Source organism: Saimiri boliviensis, chromosome 5 (genome assembly GCF_048565385.1).
Source record: "Saimiri boliviensis isolate mSaiBol1 chromosome 5, mSaiBol1.pri, whole genome shotgun sequence".
NCBI lineage: Eukaryota > Metazoa > Chordata > Mammalia > Primates > Cebidae > Saimiri > Saimiri boliviensis.
Genome location: NC_133453.1, coordinates 43,514,635 through 43,541,033, shown reverse-complemented (window position 1 = coordinate 43,541,033; position 26,399 = coordinate 43,514,635). Strand labels below are relative to the sequence as shown.

The following is a 26,399-nucleotide window of genomic DNA, read 5'->3' as shown; positions in this document are numbered from 1 at the left end:
GCCAGCCGATTGGCTGGAAGACTAAGGAGCCGGGGCGGCCGTGCCCGACCAGAGGAGGGCGGTGCCGCTGGGTAGGTCCGGGAGGTGACGACCGGCTTCGGAGAGTCTGTCATGGCAGCTCGGACTGGTCAGACGGCCTTGAGAAGGGTGGTCTCAGGATGTCGTCCGAAGTCAGCGACGGCGCCCGGCACTCCCGCTCCGGTGCACGTGCGGAACGGCAGGTAATGAACAGCGAGGGTGCTGCTACAAGAGTAGTTTTCCACTCTGGTTGCCGAGTTGGGGGACCGGAAGGATTTGGGGGCGAGGCACAGCCGGACTCGGTGCATTTACGTATCTTTAGAGGAGAAGGCTCTTTTGCGTTTGGCATTTGAGGGATCAGGAGCCGCGCGCATCAGCGTGGGCGCAAGGCGGCTGTATTCGTGGTTCGTTTCCCTCGCGACAGGCAATGAATTTTCGGCGAAGCGACTTTGGAAGCAGTTTGGCCATTGGTGCCTTGGTGCTCTTCCGGTCTCCTCCCCTCTAGCCTGTTGCTACTGCTGTTGGAAAGTTTTGATTTTGCGCAGAAGGGTTGCTGACTTCTGGCTGTATGGGAGTTTGGTTTGGCGGTGAGCCCCAGTCTCTGGTTCCTTCTGCCTGCCAGATGGTCAGATTCCCTTTTCCCGGTTTCTGATAGAGTGCTTTGCCATCGCTATTTAGTGCTTACAAAAGTAAATATAGCCAACACAAGGAATTTGGAATTTTTCACTCTGCTGTGACTTACAGGTCCTGTAACCTTGAATCGTAGTCTGCTTTCGATTTTCCTGGTTGGTTCATTTTTTGGTAGGTGGGACTGGAGGTGGAAGTCGGGACTTGGATACCATTCTTGTACGACTTAGTTTCTTTTTACTAGTAACATTGTAATATTCTTGAAAATTAAACTTAGTGTGTTTAAAATGAATTCAGATGTACAAAGTACGAAGTGAGGAGAGAAAACAAATCTGGTTGAGCCCCAGGACATTTAGATTAAATGAAGATCCAACCCTCCTGGAATCGAAGAAATAAAAACATTAAAAAAAAAAAAAAATTCAGGCCGGGCGCGGTGGCTCAAGCCTGTAATCCCAGCACTTTGGGAGGCCGAGGCGGGTGGATCACGAGGTCAAAAGATCGAGACCATCCTGGTCAACATGGTGAAACCCCGTCTCTACTAAAAATAAAAAAAAATTGCCGGGCGCGGTGGCTCAAGCCTGTAATCCCAGCACTTTGGGAGGCCGAGGCGGCTGGATCACGAGGTCGAGAGATCGAGACCATCCTGGTCAACATGGTGAAACCCCGTCTCTACTAAAAGTGCAAAAAATTAGCTGGGCATGGTGGCGCGTGCCTGTAATCCCAGCTACTCAGGAGGCTGAGGCAGGAGAATTGCCTGAACCCAGGAGGCGGAGGTTGCGGTGAGCCGAGATCGCGCCATTGCACTCCAGCCTGGGTAACAAGAGTGAAACTCCGTCTCAAAAAAAAAAAAAAAAAAAAAAAAAATTCAGTGAAGAGTTTTTAAAAATAACAATAACCTTACCAAATCCAAATTCCTTTAGACAAATGTTGGATGAGACAAATAAAATCATAAATTTGCTCCTGGTTTAGGAAATAACCTCAAAAAGTAATTTCAAGCGCCGGGCGCGGTGGCTCAAGCCTGTAATCCCAGCAATTTGGGAGGCCGAGGCGGGTGGATCACGAGGTCGAGAGATCGAGACCATCCTGGTCAACATGGTGAAACCCCGTCTCTACTAAAAGTGCAAAACATTAGCTGGGCATGCTGGCGCGTGCCTGTAATCCCAGCTACTCAGGAGGCTGAGGCAGGAGAATTGCCTGAACCCAGGAGGCGGAGGTTGCGGTGAGCCGAGATCGCGCCATTGCACTCCAGCCTGGGTAACAAGGGCGAAACTCCGTCTCAAAAAAAAAAAAAAAAAAAAAAAAAGTAATTTCAAGCAGAATAAACCCATCATACTTTAGATCTGTTTGTATTACTCTTATAAAATGTCTTTCAAATAAACAAAACTTTACTTTTGAGAAAAATACAGTTGCTTTAGTGATTAAATTGAGGGTTCAGTTCAAGATAGGTACTGTTTATAATGAGGGAGGCAGTTTGAGTTCATTTCCAGTGTTAAGCATCAGATTCTGACCTTTATTATACTTAAGCATTTGAGAGAGTAGTACTGGAAGACGAGTGACAAAAAAATTGTCCTCCATGTGGTCCAGTGGTCCAGTATTGATGTCTTGCTATAACTGTGTATATGAATATGTGTCTCCTCATATCGTGGTTTAAGACATGGTATTCCTGACAGTGCATGAAAATAGATAACACTGTCCAGGGCACTGCAACTATAGCATGCAAATTGATCAGAAAATTTCCTATTAGTTTGCTTTAAAGACAGGTGTTTTCCTTAGGATTTTTATCAGATTGTGTAAGGGTATTTTTTTTGGGAGGCAGGGAGGCAATACATGAACCTTTGTACCAGGTTCATGTATTGACTGTCAGTAAATACATAAACCTTTATATACAGTAAAAAGTCAACTGGATACCCAGTTCACCTCTTTAGAAGCAAAGGTCTTATCTTTTTTCAAGTAAAGGTTTCAGCACTATTCACAGTAGCCAAGATACGGAATCAACAGGTGTCCAACAACAGATGCATGGGATTGGGTGCAGTGGCTCACGCCTATAATTCCAGCACTTTGGGAGGCTGAGGCAGAAGAATTGCCTGAAGTTATGAAACCTGCCTGGGCAACGTGGCAAAACCTTGTCTCTACCAAAAAATATATGTGTGTGTGTATATACACATACATATATAGAAAAATTAGCTCTGTGTGTGTATGTATGTGTATATACATACATGTATGTAGAAAAATTAACTGGCTGTGTGGTAGTGCAGGCTTGTGGTTCCAGCTGCTCAGGAGGCTGAGGTGAAAGGATCGTTTGAGCCCAGGAGGTTGAAACTGCAGTGAGCCTTCATTGCGCCACTGCACTCATGCCTGGGCAACAGAGCCAGACCCTGTCTCAAAAAAATGAAACAAACAAGGCTGGACACAGTGGCTCAGACCTGTAATCCCAAGAATTTGGGAGGCTGAGGCAGGAGGATCACTTAAACTCAGGAGTTTGAGATCGGCCTGGGCAACATAGGAAGACCTCACTTCTACGTATAAGTAAAAAATTGGCAGGGCTTGGTGGCATGTGCCTGTGGTTCCAGCTACTAGGGACCTGAGGTGGGAGAATTGCTGGAGCGCAGGCAGTAGAGGCTGTGGTGAGTCGTGACTGTGCCACTGCACTCCAGTCTGCATGACAGAGTGAGGCCCTGACTCAAACACAACAACAACAACAAAACAGGTGAATGAAGAAAATGTGGTATATATATTAATATACGATGGGAATACTATTCAGCCATAAAAAAAGAATGAAATCCTGTTATTTGCAGCAACATGGATGGACTTGGAGGACATTTTGTTAAGTGAAACAAGCCAGGAACAGAAAGTTAGACATTGCGAGTTCTCTCTCATATGTGGAAGCTAAAAAAAGTTGATCTCGCCGGGCGTGGTGGCTCAAGCCTGTAATCCCAGCACTTTGGGAGGCTGAGGCGGGTGGATCACGAGGTTGAGAGATCGAGACCATCCTGGTCAACATGGTGAAACCCCGTCTCTACTAAAAGTGCAAAAAATTAGCTGGGCATGGTGGCACGTGCCTGTAATCCCAGCTACTCAGGAGGCTGAGCAGGAGAATTGCCTGAGCCCAGGAGGCGGAGGTTGCGGTGAGCCGAGATCGCGCCATTGCACTCCAGCCTGGGTAACAAGGGCGAAACTCCGTCTCAAAAAAAAAAAAAAAGTTGATCTCATAGAAGTAAAAAAGTAGAACAGAGGATACTAAAGATTGGGAAAGCTGGGAGGAATAGGGAGAGATTTGTTAAAGGATACAAAATTAATGCTAGATAGGAGGAATATGTTTCTAGTGTCCTGTACCCACAGTTCCCAACCTTTTTGGCACCAGAGACCAGTTTCGTGGAAGACAATTTTTCCACAAATGGGGGTGGTGGTGGGAGATGGTTTCAGGATGAAACTGTTTCACCTGAGCTCATCAGGCATTAGTTAGATTCTCATAAGGAGCAAACAACCTAGATTCCTCGCATGCACAGTTCACAGTAGAGTTCTGACTCATATGAGAATCTGATGCTACCACTGATCTTACAGGAGGCGGAACTCAGGCTGTAATGCTCACCTCCTGCTGTGCAGCCTGGTTGCTAACAGACCTGGGTGCTGGGGACTTGTCTTCTATACCACTGTAAGATGACTATAGTTAACACTAATAGATAGTTTCAGATAGCTAGAAGGAGGATTCTGAATGTTCCCAATGCAAAGAAATGATGAATGTTTGAGATGATGGATTACCTGATCTGATTATTATATAATTACCCTGATCTGATCACTATACATCGTATGTATTGAAACATAGAATTATGCTCTTACTGTTATTATAAAATCAACTACTACTTGTGGTGTCCCAGAAAATTTAGAATTCACAAAGCCATCTTGCTTTTTTATATTTTCATGCTTGAAGTGTTACTTATAGCTGAAAATAATAAGAATCTTAGAATCTTAAAAGGGCCTAATAAGTTCACCTATATACAGTTTATGTTTCTTTTCCATTACATTTTAACAAATAGTCATGAAGTATTTAGCTAAAGTAAATTCATTGACCTCTATTTGATTTTCTGTGTAATAAGCCTGTTTAATTTTTATAAACAGCTGCAAAGTTCTTTATTGTATTTTAGAGCCCAAATTTGTCTCCCTCTAATTGAGATTTTGTTTTACACTTTGGAGTCATATTTCTTTTTCTTGGAGACAGAGTTTTGCTTTGTTGCGCAGGCTGAAGTGCAGTGGAGTTATCTTGGCTCACTGCAACCTCCGCCTCCTGGGTTCAAGCAATTCTTGTGCCTCAGCCTCTTGAGTAGCTGGAATTGCAGATGCCTGCCACCACCTCTGGCTGATTTTTTAGTATTTTAGTAGAGACAGGGTTTCACCATCTTGCCCAGGTTGGTATTGAACTCCTGAGCTCAGGCGTTTTGCCTGTCAGCCTCCCAAACTGCCAGGATTACAGGCTTGAGCCACAGCACCTGGCCTTTTTCTCTTTTTTTTTGAGATGGAGGGTTGCTGTCACCCAGGCTGGAGTTCAGTGGTGTGGTCTAGATATGTATATGTATTCATATATATAAATAAATGGAGTGAGGCATTAAATCCTACTAATGCCTATGTGTATTCGCATGTATGTACACACACATAGTTATTATGGGTGTACATACCTCTTTTCTCTCTTTGCATGGCTAACTCCTTGTCCATTATTTATCAGCCGAAATCTCTTAAGGGATTCCTAGGTCAGCCTGTCTAAATGAGGTCCTAATTACACCCCCCACCCCCATTTCTTCTTCATTATTTTCTTGAATCTTCAACTAGAATGCAATCTTCATAAGGCTTATGTTTGTTCTAGTCACCATTATATCCTCATTACCTAGCATAGTCTGAGACAGAATAGGAGCTCAGTAAGTGTGTGGATAACTTAAATTGAATAATCCTGGCCAACAATGACTAGCAATGACTAATAGTGTCAAATACTTATGTAATAATCTTTTTTTTTTTTTTTTTTTACTGAGACGAAGTCTCGCTCTGTCACCCAGGCTGGAGTTCAGTGGTGTGATCTCAGCTCACTGCAGCATCTGCCTCCTGGGTTCAAGTGATTCTCCTGCCTCAACCTCCTGAGTAACTAGGACTACAGGCACTTGCCACCATGCTCAGCTAATTTTTGTATCTTTAGTAGAGACTATCAGGAGATAGTCTCCATCTCCTGTCCTTGTGATCCTCCTGCCTCAGCCTCCGAAAGTGCTGGTATTACAGGCATGAGCCATCACACCCAGTCAGTTATAATAATCTTATTAGAAAAAGTTTAAAATACTTATGTAGCATATATTAGGCATTTGTACATAGAACTTCAAACAATAACATTCTAGTTAACTAGACATTTTTACATATATGCATTGACATGGAGACTGGGAGGTAAAGGAGAACAGAGCAGCAGTTGGTTTTTGTTGGGACAGAGTCTTACCCAGGCTGCAGTGCCTTGGTGTCTTCATAGCTCATTGCAACCTCAAACTCCTGGATTCAAGTGATCCTGCTGCCTCAGCTTCCTGAGTAACGGGAAGTACAGGCATATGGTACCATGCCCGGCTCATTTTTTTTTTTTTTTTTTTTTTTTGTGGAGACAGGCTCACTATGTTGCTCAGGCTGGTCACAAACTCTTGGCCTCAAGGGATTCTCATGCATCAGCCTACCAAAGCACTGAGATTACAGGATTGAGCCACCATACTTGGCATCAGTACTGACAGGAGCACCAGATTTCTGCTAAAAGATTTGAGACCTAATTTTAAGTCTCACTGGGGTGGATCAAGAATTAAGAAATATCTATGGATCCAGCTGGGAAAACAACATGGGTAGATAACACAAATTGGACAGTAGATTTGTATATATAGCAAAGCTTATGGCAATAGTAAATTGTAACACATGACTACAGAGAGAAAGCCAACTTTCTGAGAGAGATACCTTTTATGCCAGAAGCTTCTAACCTAACTAAGCTGTTTTTTAGGGTTTTCTTTTTTACAGTGCTTAAGAAGCTTAAGAAGCTATACTTTTCCTGTGTATATTATGTGTGTATTTTTTTCAGGAACATTCTGAAGTTGAAAAGCCTTCTGAAGTGTGATAATTACTTTACAGTCTCTGTAATTTGTGCCTACTCTTAATTTTTGCTATCACTCTAAGTCAGGTAATTTATTTGTCTTTTCAGATATTTATCTTCTTGTGGTGTACTGATGAGCAGAACTCTTCCACTACATACCTCAGTTTTGCCTAAGGAAATATGTGCAAGAACTTTCTTCAAAATTGCTGCACCATTAATAAACAAAAGGAAAGAATATTCAGAAAGAAGAATTTTAGGGTTTGTATATGATAAGAATTCTACTAAAAGAACATGTTCATAATTTTCTGTGGGATATCCTGCCTCTTTTGTTCTGGATTATCTTCTTACAGACTATGTTTTTTCTAGGTTGGCCTTTTTCTTTTTTCTTTTTCTTTCTTTTTTTTTTTTTTTTGAGACGGAGTTTCGCCCTTGTTACCCAGGCTGGAGTGCAATGGCGCGATCTCGGCTCACCGCAACCTCCGCCTCCTGGGCTCAGGCAATTCTCCTGCTTCAGCCTCCTGAGTAGCTGGGATTACAGGCACGTGCCACCATGCCCCGCTAATGTTTTGCACTTTTAGTAGAGACGGGGTTTCACCATGTTGACCAGGATGGTCTCGATCTCTCGACCTCGTGATCCACCCGCCTCGGCCTCCCAAAGTGCTGGGATTACAGGCTTGAGCCACCGTGCCCGGCCTTTTTTCTTTTTTGTTTGCTTTGAGACGGAGTCTTGCTCTGTCACCCAGGAGTGCAGTGGTGCAATCTTGGCTCACTGCAACCTCCACCTCCTGGGTTCAAGCGATTTTCCTGCCCCAGCCTCCTGAGTAGCAGGCATATGCCACCATGCCTGGCTAATTTTTGTATTTTTAGTAGAGATGGAGTTTCACTACGTTGGCCAGTCTGGTCTCCAACTCCTGACCTTGTGATCCACCTGCCTCGGCTGCCCAAAGTTCTGGTTACAGGTGTGAGCCACCGCTCTGAGCCTAGGTTAGCCTTTTTCATAGCCTTTGCTATTTTACAAATATTTATTGAATGAATATAATTCTATAGGAACTTTTTAATATAGACTTAAATCTTTGACATGTAAAGAGAATTATGATCTACATTTTTTGTACATTGTTCTTTTCTATTGTAGCAGCATTACTGATACATTGGGCCATATGTTTAGATAGCTTCCTCATGTACAGACATACATAGATAAGTACATACATACTAAAGCTCCTCATCTAGAGCCTTTGGCAAACTGTTTCTGTAAAGGGACAAAAAGTAACTATATTAGGTTTTGTGGGCCCTAGAGACTGCTCAGCCACATCACTGTAGTCCAAAGGCCAATATAGATAATATGTAAATAAGTGGGTATGGCCACATTCCAGTAAAACTTTATTTACAAAAACAGGTGATGGACCAGGTTTGGCTGCTGATCTAGGGGTAAATAGAGCAGATGATAAAAACACTACAGTTCTGCTAAACCAGAAAATACACCATCCTTCCTTAGAGGAATTTCTACAAGTGGCTCTTAATTCCCAATTGGCCATTAAGTATTATTACATGAAGCTTTGTAAAAGTGCATTTCATTAATTTTACTCATTAGCTTTTGTTCTTCTTATTTTTCTATAGTAAAAGACTTAACAGTGTTGTTCATTAAGTTTGACTTTATTACTAACTAGTCTCTGTAATAGTTAAGGTAATGCTAACAGCCGTATAGATAATACCCAAGAGTTTTTTTCTCATGTAGAGTTCAAATGGGTGTTCCCTCTACTCCAGTCCAAGTAGTAACTCAGAAACCCAGGCTCCATCCCACTTTTGACCTCTGCAGTTAGTCTTCAGAGTGTTAATCACATTGGTCTGGAGTTGACACACAACACCTCCTCCCAGATATTACTAGCAAAGGCTAGTTGTGACCCCATCTAAACGCAAGGGGAATGGGGACAGGGAATGAGGACTGGGAATTGTTGCTCCTGATGGGCAGGTACTTTTTAGCAACAGCACCATGTAAAAGGAGTGCAAATCTGGATAGACATCATTGCCACAGGTATTATCTGTTAAAAAGAGAAACCTAAAATGCAATTAAAAAAAAAAAAAGGAAAAAAAAAAAAGATGGTATGAGGCTACCACTTTCTCTGATTAACCAGACTATTCCAGGGTCTTGATGTTTCAAATTATTGCCAATTTAATTTTTATTAACTGTTTGCAAATCTCAACTGCTGCCAGAACAGAGAAATCAATATGGACAGTGAATAAATTCATGTGTGAGAACCTCCAAAAAAAAAAAAAAGAGAAATGACGATTGGGCGCAGTGGCTCACGCCTGTAATCCCAGCCCTTTGGGAGGCTGAGGTGGGCAGATCACGAGGTCAAGAGATCGAGACAATCCTGGACAACATGGTGAAACCCTGTCTCTACTAAAAATACAAAAATTAGCTGGGCATGGTGGCACATGCCTTTAGTCCCAGCTACTCGGGAGGCTGAGGTGGAAGAATCTCTTGAACCTGGGAGGCAGAGGTTGCAGTGAGCCAAGATTGTGCCACTGTGCTCTAGCCTAGTGACGGAGCAAGACTCCGTTTCAAAAAAAAAAGAAAAAAAAGAGAGAGAAATGGCAACTAAAAAAATAATGATTTAGTCTGCTTTACTTTGTGTGTGTGTGTGTGTGTGTGTGTGTGTGTGTGAGAGAGAGAGAGAGAGAGAGAGAGAGAGAGAGGGAAGGAGGGAGGGAGAGGATACAGGGTCTCACTCTGTAGCTCAGGCTGGAGTGCGGTGGCGTGATCTCCGCTCACTGCAACTTCCGTCTCCTGGGTTGAAGCAAATCTCATGTCTCAGCCTCCGAGTAGCTGGAATTGCAGGCATGTGCCACTACACCTGGCTGATTTTTGTATCTTTAGTAGAGATGAGGTTTCACCATGTCGGCCAGGCTGGCCTCAAACTCCTGACCTTAGGTGATCTGTGATCTGCCTGCCTCAGCTTCCCCAGCCACTGTGCCTAACCATACTCTCAATTTTTAAATTCTGGCTAATAAAATTTTAAAAACTACCTCTTTAGATCAGTTTTAACCTGTGAGATACCAAATTATGATCTCTGCCATATATATGTTTATTTAGAGACCTTTGATTTTCTCTGTTGCTTTGAAGTCATTGATTGCAGAATGTGGTTCAACATAAGTATTGAGATTTGTTTATCATACACAGTAAGTTTTATTCATATTCACTTTAAAGTATGCATATACTATATAATTAAATGGAGTTAACACCTCTTTTTTTTTTTTTTTTTTTTAAGATATTCAATGCAGGAAATGTATGATGTAGTATCGGGTATGGAGGATTACAAGCATTTCGTTCCTTGGTGCAAAAAATCAGATGTTTTATTAAAGAGATCTGGATATTGTAAAACACGATTAGAAATTGGATTTCCACCTGTATTGGAGCGATACACATCAGTAGTAACCTTGGTGAAGCCTCATTTAGTAAAGGTAATAGTTTTGTTTTTTGTCATTTTTAAATATTCCTCCAAATATTAACTCTGTCAAATGGGTTAAAATGTAATAGCCTAAAAAAATTTGTTTGAGCTAATAGGAAGAGGGGAAAAAAATTGTTTATTATGTCTCCTCTGTTACTTTATACAATATTAGCATTATTCCTCCCAAATAGAAGTTAGAATATAATATGGAAATGGGAAACTTTTCCCTTTTTTTCCCCTTCTGTTGAGGACTACTGACCCACAGGACAGTTCAGTTGGGCCACCTAAGTGGGAAATGTTTTCATTTAATTTTTGCCCTGTTTTGAAATATGAATTAAATACTTTAGCATTGGGGGAAGAATAAATTTGTTTACTAAATATATGTTTTTTAAAATTAAGGAATGGTGGGTAAGAGGGAGGGAAAAAAAAGTGGTGAGAGGATAAAGAAAGGTAGAAAAGATATAGGCCAGGCACAGTGGCTCACGCCTGTAATCCCAGCACTTTGGGAGGCCAAGGTGGACAGATCATGAGGTCAGGAGTTCAAGACCAGCCTGACCAACGTGGTAAAACCCCATCTCTACTAAAAAACAAAAATTAGCCAGGCGTGGTGGCGCATGCCTCTAATCCTAGCCACTCAGTAGGCTGAGGCAGGAGAATTGTTTGAACCTGGGAGGCAGAAGTTGCAGTGAGCTGAGATCATGATCATGCCACTGTATTCTACCCTGAGTGACAGAGTGAGACTCTGTCTCAAAAAAAAAAAAAAAAGGTATGTCAAGAGGCTAAGATGAGAACCCAAGAAGTTGAGGCTGAAGAGAGCTGTGATTTTGCCACTGCACTTCAGCCTGGGCAACAGAGTGAGACCCTGTGTCAAAAAAAATAAAAATGAAAAGAAAAGATATAAATATAAAAATATTAGGCCGGGCGCGGTGGCTCAAGCCTGTAATCCCAGCACTTTGGGAGGCCGAGGCGGGTGGATCACGAGGTCAAGAGATCGAGACCATCCTGGTCAACATGGTGAAACCCCGTCTCTACTAAAAATACTAAAAATTAGCTGGGCATGGTGGCGTGTGCCTGTAATCTCAGCTACTCAGGAGGCTGAGGCAGGAGAATTGCCTGAACCCAGGAGGCGGAGGTTGCGGTGAGCCGAGATCGCGCCATTGCACTCCAGCCTGGGCAACAAGAGCGAAACTCCGTCTCAAAAAAAAAAAAAAAAAAAAAAAATATTGTCAGGGTCTGGTGGCTCACACCTATAATCCTAGCACTTTGGGAGGCCGAGGCAGGTGGATCACCAGAGGTCAGGAGTTCGAGATCAGCCTGGCCAACATAGTGAAACCCCATCTGTACTAAAACTCAAAGAAATTAGCCATGTGTGGTAGCAGGTACCTGCAGTTTCAGCTGCTTAGGAGTCTGAGGCAGGAGAATCACTCGAACCCGGGAGGCAGAGGTTGCAGTGAGCCGAGATCACACCACTGCACTCCAGTCTGCGTGACAAGAATGAAATGCCATCTCAAAAAAAAAAAAATTGGCTGGGCTTGGTGGCTCACACCTGTAATCCCAGCACTTTGGGAGGCCGAGGTGGGTGGATCACAAGGTCAGGAGTTCACGACCAGCCTGGCCAACATGGTGAAATCCTGTCCCTAATAAAAATATAAAAATTAGCCGGGCATGGTGGCAGGTGTCTGGAATCTCAGCTCCTCGGGGGGCTGAGAGTCAGAGGCAGAGAATTGCTTGAACCCAGGAGGTGGCGGTTGTGGTGAGCCAAGATTTCGCCACTGCATTCCAGCCTGGGCAACAGAGTGAGACTCTGTCTCAAAAAATATATATGTATAAATATTGTTGAGGTTATCCTGCCAAGTACTGGGTGCTGAAATGCCAAGTACTCTTACATTATGTTAATCATCTTATGTTTGTTCAGAGGAGGATATTTGTGTAGAAAAGGGTACCAGCCTTAAAAACAAAAAGGCAGAATTCCATGGAATAATGCATATTTATCTTACATTCCTATTTTGGAGTGGCCAAAGATCTTTAAAGCTGAGTTACTTTGCCCACAGGATTTAATGATGATGTCATTTCTTGTTAACTGGCCAGAGCTAAATACCTTAGTCAGCTCTGTGTTAGACATTGAAGGGGGTGCAGCTCTCAGTGTGCTCTTTCTGGTGCAGCGAGAAAGAGAACACTGTCACTGTTCAGTGAGGCTAAGACCCTAGAGTCTGCCCTCTTCTTAGCCTCAAAACTTGAATTCCACTTAAAATGCTGTGGACTAGGATTTCGCTGTTATTACAAATGTTTTCACCTGCTTGCCTCATTGTTTTATAGTTTTTAAACTACTGTCTCTCATAATAGCCAACATTTATTGAGCCCTCTTACTGCTTTACTTGAATTACTCAAGTTTTCACAACAGCCCTTTGAGCTTCAAGGGTTATTTATTTTAGAGTTGAGCAAACTGAGGCTTAGAAGAGATAGAGAACTTGCTCAAGGTTGCAGAGCCAAGACTCCAGGTGTCTGACACCAGTGAATATTTCTATAATCTTAATTTTTTTTTTCTATTTCCTGAGCTCAGTTTAACATTCAGTCTCTTAGAACTTAAATCTTAATATATTACGCTGCTTCTAACTAAAAGAACTCTAAATAAATCTCTTTTCTTCCTCACTCTCTACCTTTCTTCCCTCCTCTGCCTTGTTTTTTGTTTGTTTTTGTTTTGAGACAGAGTCTTGCTCTGTTGCCCAGGCTGGAGTGCAGCAGCGCAATCTCAGCTCACTGCAACCTCTGCCTCCCAGGTTCAAGTGATTCTCCTGACTTAGTCTCCCAAGTAGCTGGGATTACAGGCTTGCACCACCATGCCTGGCTGATTTTTGTATTTTTAGTAGAGATGGGGTTTCTCCATATTGGCCAGGTTGGTCTTGAACTCCTGACCTCAGGTGATGGCTTGGCCTCCCAAAGTACTAGGATTACAGGTGTGAACCACTACACCCATGCTGTCTCCTCTGCCTTCTTAAAACCTACAGGGTAAACTAGGTGTGGTAGCATGCACCTGTAATCCCAACTACTCAGGAGGCTGAAGCAGAAGGATTGTTTGAGCCCAGGAGTTGGAGGTTGTAATGTACAATGATCATGCCTGTGAACAGCTACTGCATTCCAGCCTGGGCAATATAGCCAGTAAGACTTTGTCTCTGAAAAACAAACGAACAGGCTAGGTGCGGTGGCTTATGCCTGTAATCCCAGCACTTTGGGAGGCCAAGACAGGTGGATCACCTGATGTCAGGAGTTCCAAGACCAGCCTGGTCAATATGATGAAACCCCATCTCTACTAAAAATTATAAAAATTAGCCTGGTATGGTGGTGCACACCTGTAATCCCAGCTACTCAGGAGGCTGAGGCAGGAGAATCACTTGTTGCCCAGGCTGGAGTGCAGTGGTGTCTGGGCTAGGTTCTGGATTTTATTTATTTACTATTATTATTTATTATTATTATTATTATTAAGGTGGAGTTTCCATCTTACTGCCTAGACTGGAGTGCAATAGCGTGATTTCAGCTCACTGCAACCTCTGCCTCCCGGGTTCAAGAGATTCTCTTGCCTCAGCCTCCCGAGTAGTTGGGACTACAGGCATGCATCACCACATCCGGGTAATTTTTTTGTGTTTAGTAGAGAAGGGGTTTATCTATGTTGGTCAGGCTGGTCTTGACCTCCTGACTTCAGGTGATCCACCCGCCTTGGCCTCCCAAAGTCTTGGGATTATAAGCGTGAGCCACTGTGCCTGGCCAGGTTCTGAATTTTAATATCCAATAGACAATATAGCAAAAATTATTATTATTTACCCAGTACTATAAAAATTATTAGAAGAACAGAAGTCATGTGACATTTTCTGTGAATTATTAGCTGACCAAAACATGCCTGTCACTTAATATGTCAGTAATTCTAGTCTACACAAATTTTTAATGGCCAGAAGCCCTTGAATATTTTTAGAGAGGCAACAGTTCAGTGAATCCTACTGCCTAGTTCATGATACAAACATTTTGTGTAGATTAATTTATATAATGGTCTATGTCAGCTCACCCAGAACAGCCTGTAGTAGGTCATCATCATGACAGCTTCTACTGTTTAGTATCTCTGCTCTTAGAAATGAGGTCTTTGGCAATACTGTTCCTGTCAAAACATAACAGTAAAAATCCATGCATCCTTGAGCTAGATAATTGGAGTGAGTAAAATATTGCCAGATTTGCATAAAAATGAGAAGAAGGTGCTATGTTAATAGTGACTACTCCCAAAACCTGTTTCTCCTTTAGTATTAAATTTCCTATAAACTTCTTAAATGATTGTAAAAAAGGGAAGAATGTATTATCCTAAAGTTGGGCAACTGAAATAACAAGATTTCATTATATACTCTTGATGCTCTTAAAAATTACTTGTGCCAGGTGCGGTGGCTCAAGCCTGTAATCCCAGCACTTTGGGAGGCCAAGGCGGGTGGATCATGAGGTCAAGAGATCAAGACCGTCCTGGTCAACATGGTGAAACCCCGTCTCTACTAAAAATACAAAAAAATTAGCTGGGCATGGTGGCGCGTGCCTGTAATCCCAGCTACTCAGGAAGCTGAGGAAGGAGAATTGCCTGAACCCAGGAGGCGGGGGTTGCAGTGAGCTGAGATTGCGCCATTGCACTCCAGCCTGGGTAACAAGAGCGAAACTCCGTCTAAAAAAAAAAAAAAATTACTTGTGCCCTTCAGGAATACTCTGGATTATTTGTGCAGGTGAGGTGGCTTATGCCTGTAATTCTAGCACTTTGGGAGGCCAAGGCAGAAGGTTCTCTTAGCCCAGGAGTTCAATACCAGCCTGGGCAACATAGGGAGAACCCAGCTCTACAAAAAATTTTAAAAATTACCTGGGCATGGTGTCACACACCTATGGTCCCAGTTACTTGGAAGGCTGAGATAGGAAACCAGATAAAAAGCTGAGTGCCACTCAAGGTCATAACCAGCATAATCAGTCCTAACAGTAAACTGTTAACTATGGTTCTGGTTACTATTTTCACATTGCAGATGGCAACTCTTTCATGGGTCTCAATTTTTTTTTTTTTTAAGACAGTGTCTCTAGGCCGGGCACAGTGCCTTATGTCTGTAATCCTAGCACTTTGGGAAGCCAAAGCAGATGGATCACTTGAGGTCAGGACTTCAAGACCAACCTAACATGGCAAAACCCTGTCTCTACAGAAAATAGAAAAATTAGCCGGGCGCGGTGGCTCAAGCCTGTAATCCCAGCACTTGGGGAGGCCAAGGCGGGTAGATCACGAGGTCAAGAGATCGAGACCATCCTGGTCAACATGGTGAAACCCCGTCTCTACTAAAAATACAAAAATTAGCTGGGCATGGTGGTGCACGCCTGTAGTCCCAGCTACTCGGGAGGCTGAGGCAGGAGAATTGCTTGAACCCAGGAGACGGAGGTTGCGGTGAGCCGAGATCGCGCCACTGCACTCCAGCTTGGATAACAAGGGTGAAACTCCGTCTCAAAAAAAAAAAAAAAAAGAAGAAAAGAAAAATTAGCTGGATGTGGTGGTGGGCGCCTGTAATCCCAACTACTCAGGAGGCTGAGGCAGGAGAATCACTTGAACCCGGGAGGCAGGGGTTTCAGGGAGCCAAGATACGCCGTTGCACTCCAGCCTGGGCAACAAGAGCAAAACTCCATCTCAAAAAAAAAAAAAAAAAAAAAAAAAAATGACAGTGTCTCATTCTGTCGCCCAGGCTGGAGTTCAGTGGCATAATTATAGCTTACTGGTGCCTCAGTCTCTTGGCCTCAAGCAGTTTCCTCACCTCAGCCTCCTGGGTACCTGGGACTACACCTGGCTAATTTTTAAATTTTTTCAGAGTTAGAGAATCTCGTTCTGTTGCCCAGGCTGGAGTGCAGTGGCATAATCATTGCTCATTGCAACCTTGAACCCTTTAGCTCAAGTGATCCTCCCACCTTGGCCTCCCAAAGTGATGGGATTACAGGTGTGAGCCACCGCATCCAGCCACAATAAGTATTTTTTTTTTTTTTTAGTGATACAAAATGGGAAATACCAAGATGCTCTGCACATAGTATGGTTAAGTAATGTGATTCAGTGTGTACATCCTGAATATAAAATATACATGTGCACTGGAAAAAATCATAAAGAAATGGATCAGAGCCAAGGGCCAGGACTACACATTTAAGGAAACTAGATAGAGGCCTCTAGTAATAAGGAGCAGATTGAAGGAAAGACTGTACCTGATTAATAAGAGACCAGTCTTTGAGTAGGAGAGAATTACGTAATTGTGCTAGGAATCTGTACCAGGTACCTTATTAACATTTCAGCAATCTCATGATACAAAGTAGGTATTATTTTACAGATTAAGGAAATAGTGTACGGGAGTTAACTTGTTCATGATCACTTACATGTGGCAGAACTGGAAATAAAGCTTCCAAAAAACTCCCTGTTTTGCTGCTAGAGGAAGGAAATCTAAGTGGCAAAGCAGGTGTTAGCAATGGAAAAGAAAACAACTGGCAATCTTGGCGATCTCTGCAGAAAGAAAAAATGGCTAGTATTGGCAAGATATATTACTTCCTAGTACCAAGCAAGAATTAGGTATCTTTATCTCCTATGATCTGATTATTACTTATGAAAGAAATGAACCTTAATCATATAGAGTCTTAGATTCTGGCCAGGAGCAAAGTTATTTAACTGTGGTTTTATTTTTTCATTTTGTTCTAGGCATCTTGTACTGATGGGAGACTTTTCAAGCACTTGGAGACTATTTGGCGTTTTAGCCCAGGTCTTCCTGGCTACCCAAGAACATGTACCTTGGATTTTTCAGTAAGTCTCTGTAAAGCCCTTGATTTGTTCCACATATGAGGTAAAGTTGGTAAAAATGTAATTATTTTCTAGAACACAGAGGCCATAATTACATTGAATACCTTTTTCTGCATAAATGCTAGTGAGCATTTCTTTTTTATTCTATTTCATGCAACCTTCAATATTCTTTCATTCTCTTTTGTTTTTTACAAATCTATAGATTATAAGACTCATGTCATGACTTTACTACCAGCTTAATAACAGTTTTGAACTTGATAATAGTTTTAAATTAACACCAAATGAAAGAACACATTGCATATTCGATGCAGAAGTAGGCTAGGTACAGTAGCCCATGCCTGGAATCCCAGCACTTGGGAATCTGAGGCAGGAGGATTGCTTGAGGCCAGGAGTTTGAGACCAGCTTGGAGACAGTGAGACTTTGTCTCTACTAAAAATAAAATAAGGCCTCTGTAGTGGTACCCACCAGTAGTCCAACTGCATGAGTCCAAGGGTTCCAGCTTGCAGTGAACTAGGATCATGTCACTGCTCTCCATCCTGGGTATCAAGAGTGAGACCCTGTCTTGAAAAAATTTAATTTAATTTAAAAACAAAGATGCGTGCTCCTCTGCCTATGGAGTAGCCATTCTTTTGTTCCTTTATTTTTCTAATGAGCTTGCTTTCACTTTAATAAAAATATAAATAAAAGGTGCAGAAATAAAGTACAAAGGGGAAAATACGTTTTTTGAATCTAGAGTCTGGTAACTTTCTTTTCTTTCCTTTTTTTTTTCTTTGAGATGGAGTCTCACCTTGTCACTCAGGTTGGAGTCCAGTGGTGTAGTATTGACTCACTGCAACCTCTGCTTCCCTGTCTCAAGCAATCGTCCACCTCCACCTCCCAAGTTGCTGGGACTACAGGAGTGCACTACCACACAGGCTTATTTTTGTATTTTTTGTAAAGACAGGGTTTCACCATGTTGCCCAGGCTTGTCTCCAATTCCTGGGCGCAGGAGATCTGCCTACTTCAGCCTCCCAAAGTGCTGGAATTACAGGCATGAGCCACTGCACCCGGCCTAGTAACTTTCTTTTTCATATTATCTTAGTTATAGACAACTTAAAACCATTTGTGGCTTTTTCTTTGCCAACAGGTAATATGGGAGTTGTTCTCTGTACATGCAACTCAGGCATTGAATTTTAAGAAATGGTGACAATTTTGACTAAATTATTGTGTGCTATTCTCAGGTCTGGAGTAATTCTCATTAAAGCATTATAGACAATACTAGAACAGTTAGGCTCAAGCACAGTGGCTCACACCTGTAATCCCAGCACTTTGGGAGGCCGAGGCAGGTGGTTCACTTTGAGTTCAGAAGTTCAAGACCAGTCTGGCCAACATGGCAAAAACCCATCTCTACTGAAAAATACAAAAATTAGCTGGGTATGATGGCATGTTCCTGTAGTCCCAGCTACTCAGGAGGCTGAGGCAGGAGAATCACTTGAACTCGGGAGGCAGACATTGCAGTGATCTGAGATCATGCCACTGCACTCCAACCTGGGTGACAGAGTAAGACATTGTCTCCAAAAAAAATAAAGGCCAGGCCAGGCACAGTGGCTCACGCCTGTAATCCCAGCACTTTGGGAAGCTGAGGCGGGCGGATCACGAGGTCAGATCGAGACTATCCTGGCTAACACGGTGAAAACATATCTCTATTAAAAATACAAAAAATTAGCCAGGTGTGATGGCACATGCCTGTAGTCCCAGCTACTTGGGAGGTTGAGGCAGGAAAATCACTTGAATCCAGGAGGCAGAGGTTGCAGTGAGCTAATATCGTGCCACTGCCCTCCAGCCTAGGTGACAGAGCAAGATTCTGCCTCAAAAAAAAAAAACCAGGACAATGGGGAAAATTTGAATAAGGTCTATGTAAATTAGATAATAGCATTATTATCTAGTAGTAATAACTCCGTTTGTTAATTTCCTGATTTTGAGAATTGCACTATGGTTATTTAAGACATTAAAATAGGGAAATTTGGGTAATGGGTACATAGAAATCTTTGTACTGTTTTTGTTGCTTTTTGTTTTACAAAAATGAAATTATTTCATAATGCAAAGTAAATATTTTAAGATTTAGAGGATATTTGGTCCTTAAAACACAGTTCTCAAACCAATTGTCTTCAGTTTTTTTTTTTTTTTTTTTTTTTTTTTTGAGACGGAGTTTTATTCCTGTTGCCCAGACTGGAGTGCAATGGCGTGATCTCAGCTCACCACAACCTCTGCCTCCCGGGTTCAAGCAGTTCTCCTGACTCAGCCTTCCAAGTAGCTGGGATTATAGGCATGTGCCACCACACCTGGCTAATTTTGTATTTTTAGTAGAGATGGAGTTTCTCTATGTTGGTCAGGCTGGTCTCAAACTCCTGACCTCAGGTGATCTGCCTACCTCAGCCTCCTAAAGTGCCGGGATTACAGGCATGAGCCACCATGCTCAGCCCATCTTGAATTCTGTATAGAACAACGAAAGGGTATAAATAAAATCCTAAAAGGGTGTCCAAGGGAGATAATACAGTCATGGGTTCTTAGTTTCTGTTTTTGGTTGGGCCTGTAAAGTGACTTTCTCATCCCTCTTTTTCTGCTCATCACTCGAGACAGAAACTAAAAACCATGACTTCAGGCTGTTAAAAGCCTAAAACAACAACAAAATAAGGCGAGTTGGACACGCTACAAAAAGATCGCAACACTGCACTCCAACCTGGGCAACAGAGTGAGACTTCATCTCAAAAGAAAAAAAGAAACTTTCTGGCTGGGTGCAGTGGCTCATGCCTGTAATCCCAACACTTTGGGAGGCTGACATGGGCAGATCACATGAACCCCGGAGTTTGAAACCAGCCTGGGCAACATGGCAAAAACCCTTCTCTAAAAAAAAAAAAATTAGCCATGTGTGGTGGCATGTGCCTGTAGTCCCAGCTACTTTGGAGACAGAGGTGGGAGAACCCAGGTGGTGGAGGCTGCCGTCAACCGTGATTATGCCACTGCACTACAGCCTGGGCAACAAAGCGAGACTCTGTCTCTAGGAAAACAAAAAACAAAAATGCAAAAAATAATTTGTTCTAAAATAATTTTCAATATTTTTCTACAGATTTCTTTTGAATTTCGATCACTTCTACATTCTCAGCTTGCCACATTGTTTTTTGATGAAGTTGTAAAGCAGATGGTAGCTGCCTTTGAAAGAAGAGCATGTAAGCTGTATGGTCCAGAAACAAATATACCTCGGGAGTTAATGCTTCATGAAGTCCATCACACATAAATGGAAAAAACAACTGGTGTCACCTGCTTCTAGCTTTAGTTTGTTCACTTTTACGAAGTATTTTCATATGTTTTTTTGGAAGCCAGAAGGCATTGTTTAAACGCAGCTTTGGTTATAAACCTGCACCATTGAAACTTTGCACATAGAATATAGACTCTTACATTCTTCAATCAAGTATAATTCAAAGTAATACGGACATTATTATGTTCTGAATTTACAATAATGGGATGTCGTCACCGTTGCTAGAATACTGACATGATTCTTCTGAGCAGAAGTTGAAACTGTAAATTTAAACCTTTTAATTATCACCTTACTGTAAGAAAGAGGTTAGTTAAGATATTCACGCAGTATGTATTGTATTAACCATATCATACTTAAGTTATTAAATTCAGACTATTTGTAACTTATTGTTATAGGGCCTACTGGCTTAGGATATTTGAGTAATCATGTATTTAAAGTAAAAACTTTGGGCTGGGTGCGATGGCTTACGCCTGTAATCCCAGCACTTTGGGAGGCAGAGACAGGCAGATCACTTGAGGTCAAGAGTTTGAGACCAGGCCTCTCAACATGATGAAACCCCATCAATACTAAAAATAGAAAAATTAACTGGGTATGGTGGCACGCACCTATAATCCCAGTTACTTAGGAGGCTGAGGCACAAGAATTGCTTGAACCCAGGAAGGGGAGGTTACATTGAGCCGAGATTGCACCACTGGACTCCACCCTGGGTATTTTTGACTTAAAAAAACTGTTTATTGGCCAGGTGCAATGGCTCATACCTGTAATCCCAGCACTTTGGAAGGCCAAGGCAGGCAGATCACTTGAGCTCAAAAGTTTGAGAGCAGCCTGACCAACGTGGCGAAACCCAGTCTCTACTAGAAATTTAAAAATTAGCTGGGCTTGGTGGCAGGCCGCTATAAAAAATCCCAACTACTTGGGAGGCTGAGGCAGGAGAATTGCTTGAATCCTGCAGGCAGAGGTTGCAGTGAGCCAAGATCGCCCTGCTGCACTCCAGCCTGAGCAACAGAGGGAGACTTTGTGGCCAAAAACAACAAAAAATACTGTTAATGGAGGTTCCCTGGGACTTGATATTTTAAAAATTGTTCTTATGCGTAGTAGATAAATTCAGTGCCATGATGAGGTTAGCTCCCAGATAAACACTTACTTTTTTTTTTTTTTTTTTTTTTGGTGAGTGGTCCAGAGCTTTAAGCTACTTTTCCAGTGGTTTGTCAACTTCTCCGAGGTAGTTTGGCTGCTCTTTCAATAATGCTCATTGTGTGTCAAACTTTGTCTACAACAGTAGGCAACAGATGAAGATAAGTTGGTTGATACGTCTCTAGCACTGTGCACCCCTGTTTTCTATTTATTGTATATACTCACTTTCAATAATGTGTTTCAAACTGGGATTTTTTAAAAAACAAATGTACGGACCGAAGTTGAAGTAGTAACTTAATAAAGTTAATTTGTTTATTTTTTACACAGTTAGTTTGGTTACTGAAATCTTCCTATATTGCAGCTGGGCTGAGCGCATTGGTGTTTACAACTAATTGATCACAACCAGTTACACATTTATTTGTTCCTTCTCCACTCCCATTGCTTCACTTGACTAGCCTTTAAAAAAAAAAAATCTTCCTGTATTGCTTAAATGTGTATTTGCATAAACAGAGTAAAGCGTTGTTACAGCATTTTATGTCTTTAAAATATCTTCATAGAAACTGATTTTGACACTGGGCACAGTGGCTCACGCCTGTAATCCCAGCACTTTGGGAGGCCGAGGTGGGCAGATCACAGGTCAGGAGTTCGAGACCAGCCTGACCAACATGGTGAAACTCCATCTCTACTAAAAATACAAAAATTATCTGGGTGTGGTGGCCTGCACCTATAATTTCAGCTACTTGGGAGGTTGAGCCAGAAGAATCACTTGAACCCAGGGGGCGGAAGTTGCAGTGAGCCACACTCCAGCCTGGGTAACAGAGCAAGACTCCATCCTCCATCTCAAAAAAAAAAAATACAATTTTCTTTTAACCAGTATTGATCTTCTTCCCTCCTGTAGCTATATAACAACAACCCTCTGGCATTAAACTTCCAATGATAGTGCTATTTGTTTCCTCAGATCAACAAGGGACCTCAGTAATTAGTTCTTTATGTAAGGATATATGTATATTAGTTTGTTTGATAAATCTGTTGAGTACCTGCTTTCTCTCAGATACTGGGTATAGAGTGGTGAAGGATTGATACCAGCCTCGACTCATGAGGAGCCGGGTTGTGCTTTCACACAAGGTAAGCAGTATCTTTCCACTTACAGATGAGCTGTCTGTCCAGAGCATAAGTAGCTTGTATATAGTTACATACCTTTTTTTTTTTTTTGAGACCGAGTTTCGCTCTTGTTACCCAGGCTGGAGTGCAATGGCGCGATCTCGGCTCACCGCAACCTCCGCCTCCTGGGTTCAGGCGATTCTCCTGCCTCTGCCTCCTGAGTAGCTGGGATTACAAGCACGTGCTACCATGCCCAGCTAATTTTTTTGTATTTTTAGTAGAGACGGGAGTTTCACCATGTTGACCAGGATGGTCTCGATCTCTTGACCTCGTGATCCACCCGCCTCGGCCTCCCAAAGTGCTGGGATTACAGGCTTGAGCCACTGCGCCCGGCCGTTACATACCTTTTTATTTTTTTTTTTGAGACGGAGTTTCGCTCTTGTTACCCAGGCTGGAGTGCAATGGCGCGATGTCGGCTCACCGCAACCTCCGTCTCCTGGGTTCAGGCAATTCTCCTGCCTCAGCCTCCTGAGTAGCTGGGATTACAGGCACACGCCACCATGCCCAGCTAATTTTTTGTATTTTTAGTAGAGACGGGGTTTCACCATGTTGACCAGGATGGTCTCGATCTCTTGACCTCGTGATCCACCCGCCTCGGCCTCCCAAAGTGCTGGGATTACAGGCTTGAGCCACCGCGCCCGGCCATACCTTTTTAAATAAGAAAGTGTTTTTGTTTTTGAGACAGAGTCTCACTATGTCATAGGCTGGAGTGCAGTGGCGCTATCTTGGCTCACTGCAACCTCCACCTGCCGGGTTCATGCAGTTTTCCTGCCTCAGCGTCTTGAGTACCTGGGGACTACCAGTACACATCACCACGTCCAGCTAATTTTTTTATTTTTTGGTTGAAGTGGGGTTTCACCATGTTGCCCAGGCTGGTTTCAAACTCCTGACCTTAAGTGATCTGCCAACCCTAGCCTCCCAGAGTGTTGAGATTACAGGTGTAAGCCACTGCACCCAGCCACAAAGTTTTTTTTTTTTAAACGGCAAGGTCATTTAAAGTATTTTAAAAGTAAGACTCAGACATTTTATCTCTGTATACTGTATTCTCTTTTTTTAAAAAAAATTTTATTTAGTTTTAGAGACAGGGCTCCCTGTGTTGCTCAGGCTGATCTCAAACTTCTGGGCTCAAGCTATCCTCCTGCCTCGGCCTCCCAAAGTGTTAGGATTACAGGCCTTAGCCACTTTTGATGTCTGACCTGTATTCTCTTTTGATGGAAATAGGAACCCATACTTTATCACTCCTTTTATAAATGCCAGCCAGGTACAGTGGCTCACACCTATTTTCTTAGCACTTTAGAAGGCCAAAGCGGGTGGATTGCTTGAGCCTAGGAGTTTGAGACCAGACTGGGCAACATGACAAAACCCCATCTCCCCAAAAAATACAAAAATTTAATATTGGGACGGATGCAGTGGCTCACACCTGTAATCCCAGTACTTTGAGAGGCCAAGGCGAGTGGATCACATGAGGTCAGGAGTTCAAGACCAGCCTGGCCTGCAAAGCCCCAGGATCCATTTGTTAACCCTCAGATGACCACGGTGTTGGTTATATAAAGGGAACATTGGAGTTAACTATTAAGACACTATTAGTAAACTTTTGAAAATGGCACCTGGCCAGTCAAATCTGAGGGGAAATCTGGGGTTGCTGGATATGATTTTTCTCTTCTTGGGAGGATCCTTCAAAGAGAAATTGTCCTTGATTTTTACCTGATTGAGAACATGAAGTTTGTAGCTACCTCTGCCATCTTTTCACTATGAGGAAGAGCCAAGATAATTCAGAGAAGCCAGATCAGGATTCTAATATCATTCAGGGTGAATGAACCAACCCTTTAGTTGCCAACTTTGCACTTCTGGTTATGTGAGATAACAGACTTCTAGTGTTGAAGCCACTTTTAGTCAGGTATCAGCCACCTTTCTGCCCCAATCTGAATTGGTTGCCCTCCAGTGTGTTGCACAGCTATAACTACGGAGCTCCCTTGCAGTTATCCTGGGATTTCTCTTCCTCTCTCCTCTTCAGGGCCTGCTATTTCCTAAATTTTTGGCTTCCTCTTATTTTGATGTGCTCTCTCAAAATGCCAGAGCAAATCCACTAGTGGCTTCCTAAGAAAGGGCTAGTGAGAGAGAATTTTTTTTTTTTTTGAGTCGGAGTGTCACTCTGTTGCCCAGGCTGGAGTGCAGTTGTACGATCCTGCCTCACTGCAACCTCCACCTCCAAGGTTCAAGCAATTCTCCTGCCTCAGCCTTCCAAGTAGCTGGGACTTGTAGTCCAGCCTGTGGCACGTGCCACCACACTTAGTTTCACCTGCAAGTACTAAATCCTATATCACCTTAGCTGTTACTGCTTCCCCGCAGTTTTTCTGGAGTTCCTGAGGATGGAGACACACACACACACACACACACACACACACACACACACACACACACACACACGGAGTGGAATGATTATATAGTTTTTTTTTTTTTTTTTTTTGAGACGGAGTTTCGCTCTTGTTGCCCAGGCTGGAGTGGAGTGCAATGGCGCGATCTCGGCTCACCGCAACCTCCGCCTCCTGGGTTCAGGCAATTCTCCTGCCTCAGCCTCCTGAGTAGCTGGGATTACAGGCACGCGCCACCACGCCCAGCTAGTTTTTTTCTATTTTTAGTAGAGACGGGGTTTCACCATGTTGACCAGGATGGTCTTGATCTCTCGACCTCGTGATCCACCCGCCTCGGCCTCCCAAAGTGCTGGGATTACAGGCTTGAGCCACCGCGCCCGGCCTGATTATATAGTTGACCCTCTGAACAACGTTGGTTTGAACTGCATGGGTTCACTTATAAGTGTTTTTTTTTTTTTTAATTTACACCACATGTGCCAGCCTCTCCTGCCTCCCCTTCCATCCCCTTCCAACTCCTCTACCTCTTCTACCCTTAAGACCAACCCCTTCTCTCCCTCCTCCTGCCTCAGCCTGCTGAGTAGGGGGGACTACAGGCACGTAACACCACACCTGGCTAATTTTAGTACTAATTTCTAGAACTTCAGAGACTAGATTAGGAAACTGAGTTTAGCCCCAAGTTTAGAACTTCCTTAAAATTGGCTGGGCGTAGTGGCTCACGCCTGTAATCCAAGCACTTTGGAGGCCAAGGCGGGCAGATCACCTGAGGTCGGGAGTTCAAGACCAGCCTGATCAACATGGTGAAACCCGATCTAAAAAAAAACAAAAGGAACTTCCTTAAAATTTAGCATAAACCAATGAGCACCCTGGCAAAGGGAAATCAACACTGAATTTTTTTTTTTTCTGAGACGGAATCTGGCCCTGTTGCCCAGACTGGAGTACAGTGGCACAATCTTGGCTCACTACAATCTCTGACCCTCAGTTCAAGCAATTCTCTGCCCCAGCCTCCTGAGTAGCTGAGATTACAGGCACCTGCTACCATTCCTGGGTAATTTTTTTGCATTTTTAGTAGAGATGGGGTTTCACCATGTTGGCCAGGCTGGTCTTTAACTGACCTCAGGTGATCTGCCCACCTTGGCCTCCCAAAATGTTGGGATTACAGGCATGAGCCACTGCACCCAGCTGTGAGAGCTGAAATTTAAAGTCCGTATGTGTCTGAATATGTCATTGCTTCATATTCCTAGTTGGTTGGAGGGACAAACATTCAAACCAGAGCTGTTAGTAAGGGGCTGGCTATCCCACGGTTTAAAATGTAAGCTTGTCCTTAATCTATCTTTAGCTCCCTGTCGTATTACAGGTTCTCTTTCCTCTCTGTTTCCTCGGGCCCAGAGTCTTGTCTATACGATTTCCAGAGAACCTCCAGTTTCCTAGGGA

At 43.0% G+C, this 26,399-nt stretch overlaps 1 protein-coding gene across 1 annotated transcript; it reads left to right on the top strand.

The window, feature by feature from the left end:
- Positions 1–21,757, top strand: COQ10B (coenzyme Q10B). The gene is made up of 5 exons (XM_039470144.2): positions 1–221; positions 6,848–6,997; positions 10,006–10,198; positions 16,907–17,008; positions 20,113–21,757. Exons 1-5 carry the CDS (start codon positions 112–114, stop codon positions 20,278–20,280), a joined length of 723 nt encoding a protein of 240 aa, XP_039326078.1. The 5' UTR covers positions 1–111; the 3' UTR covers positions 20,281–21,757.
- Positions 21,758–26,399: the final 4,642 nt, after the last annotated feature.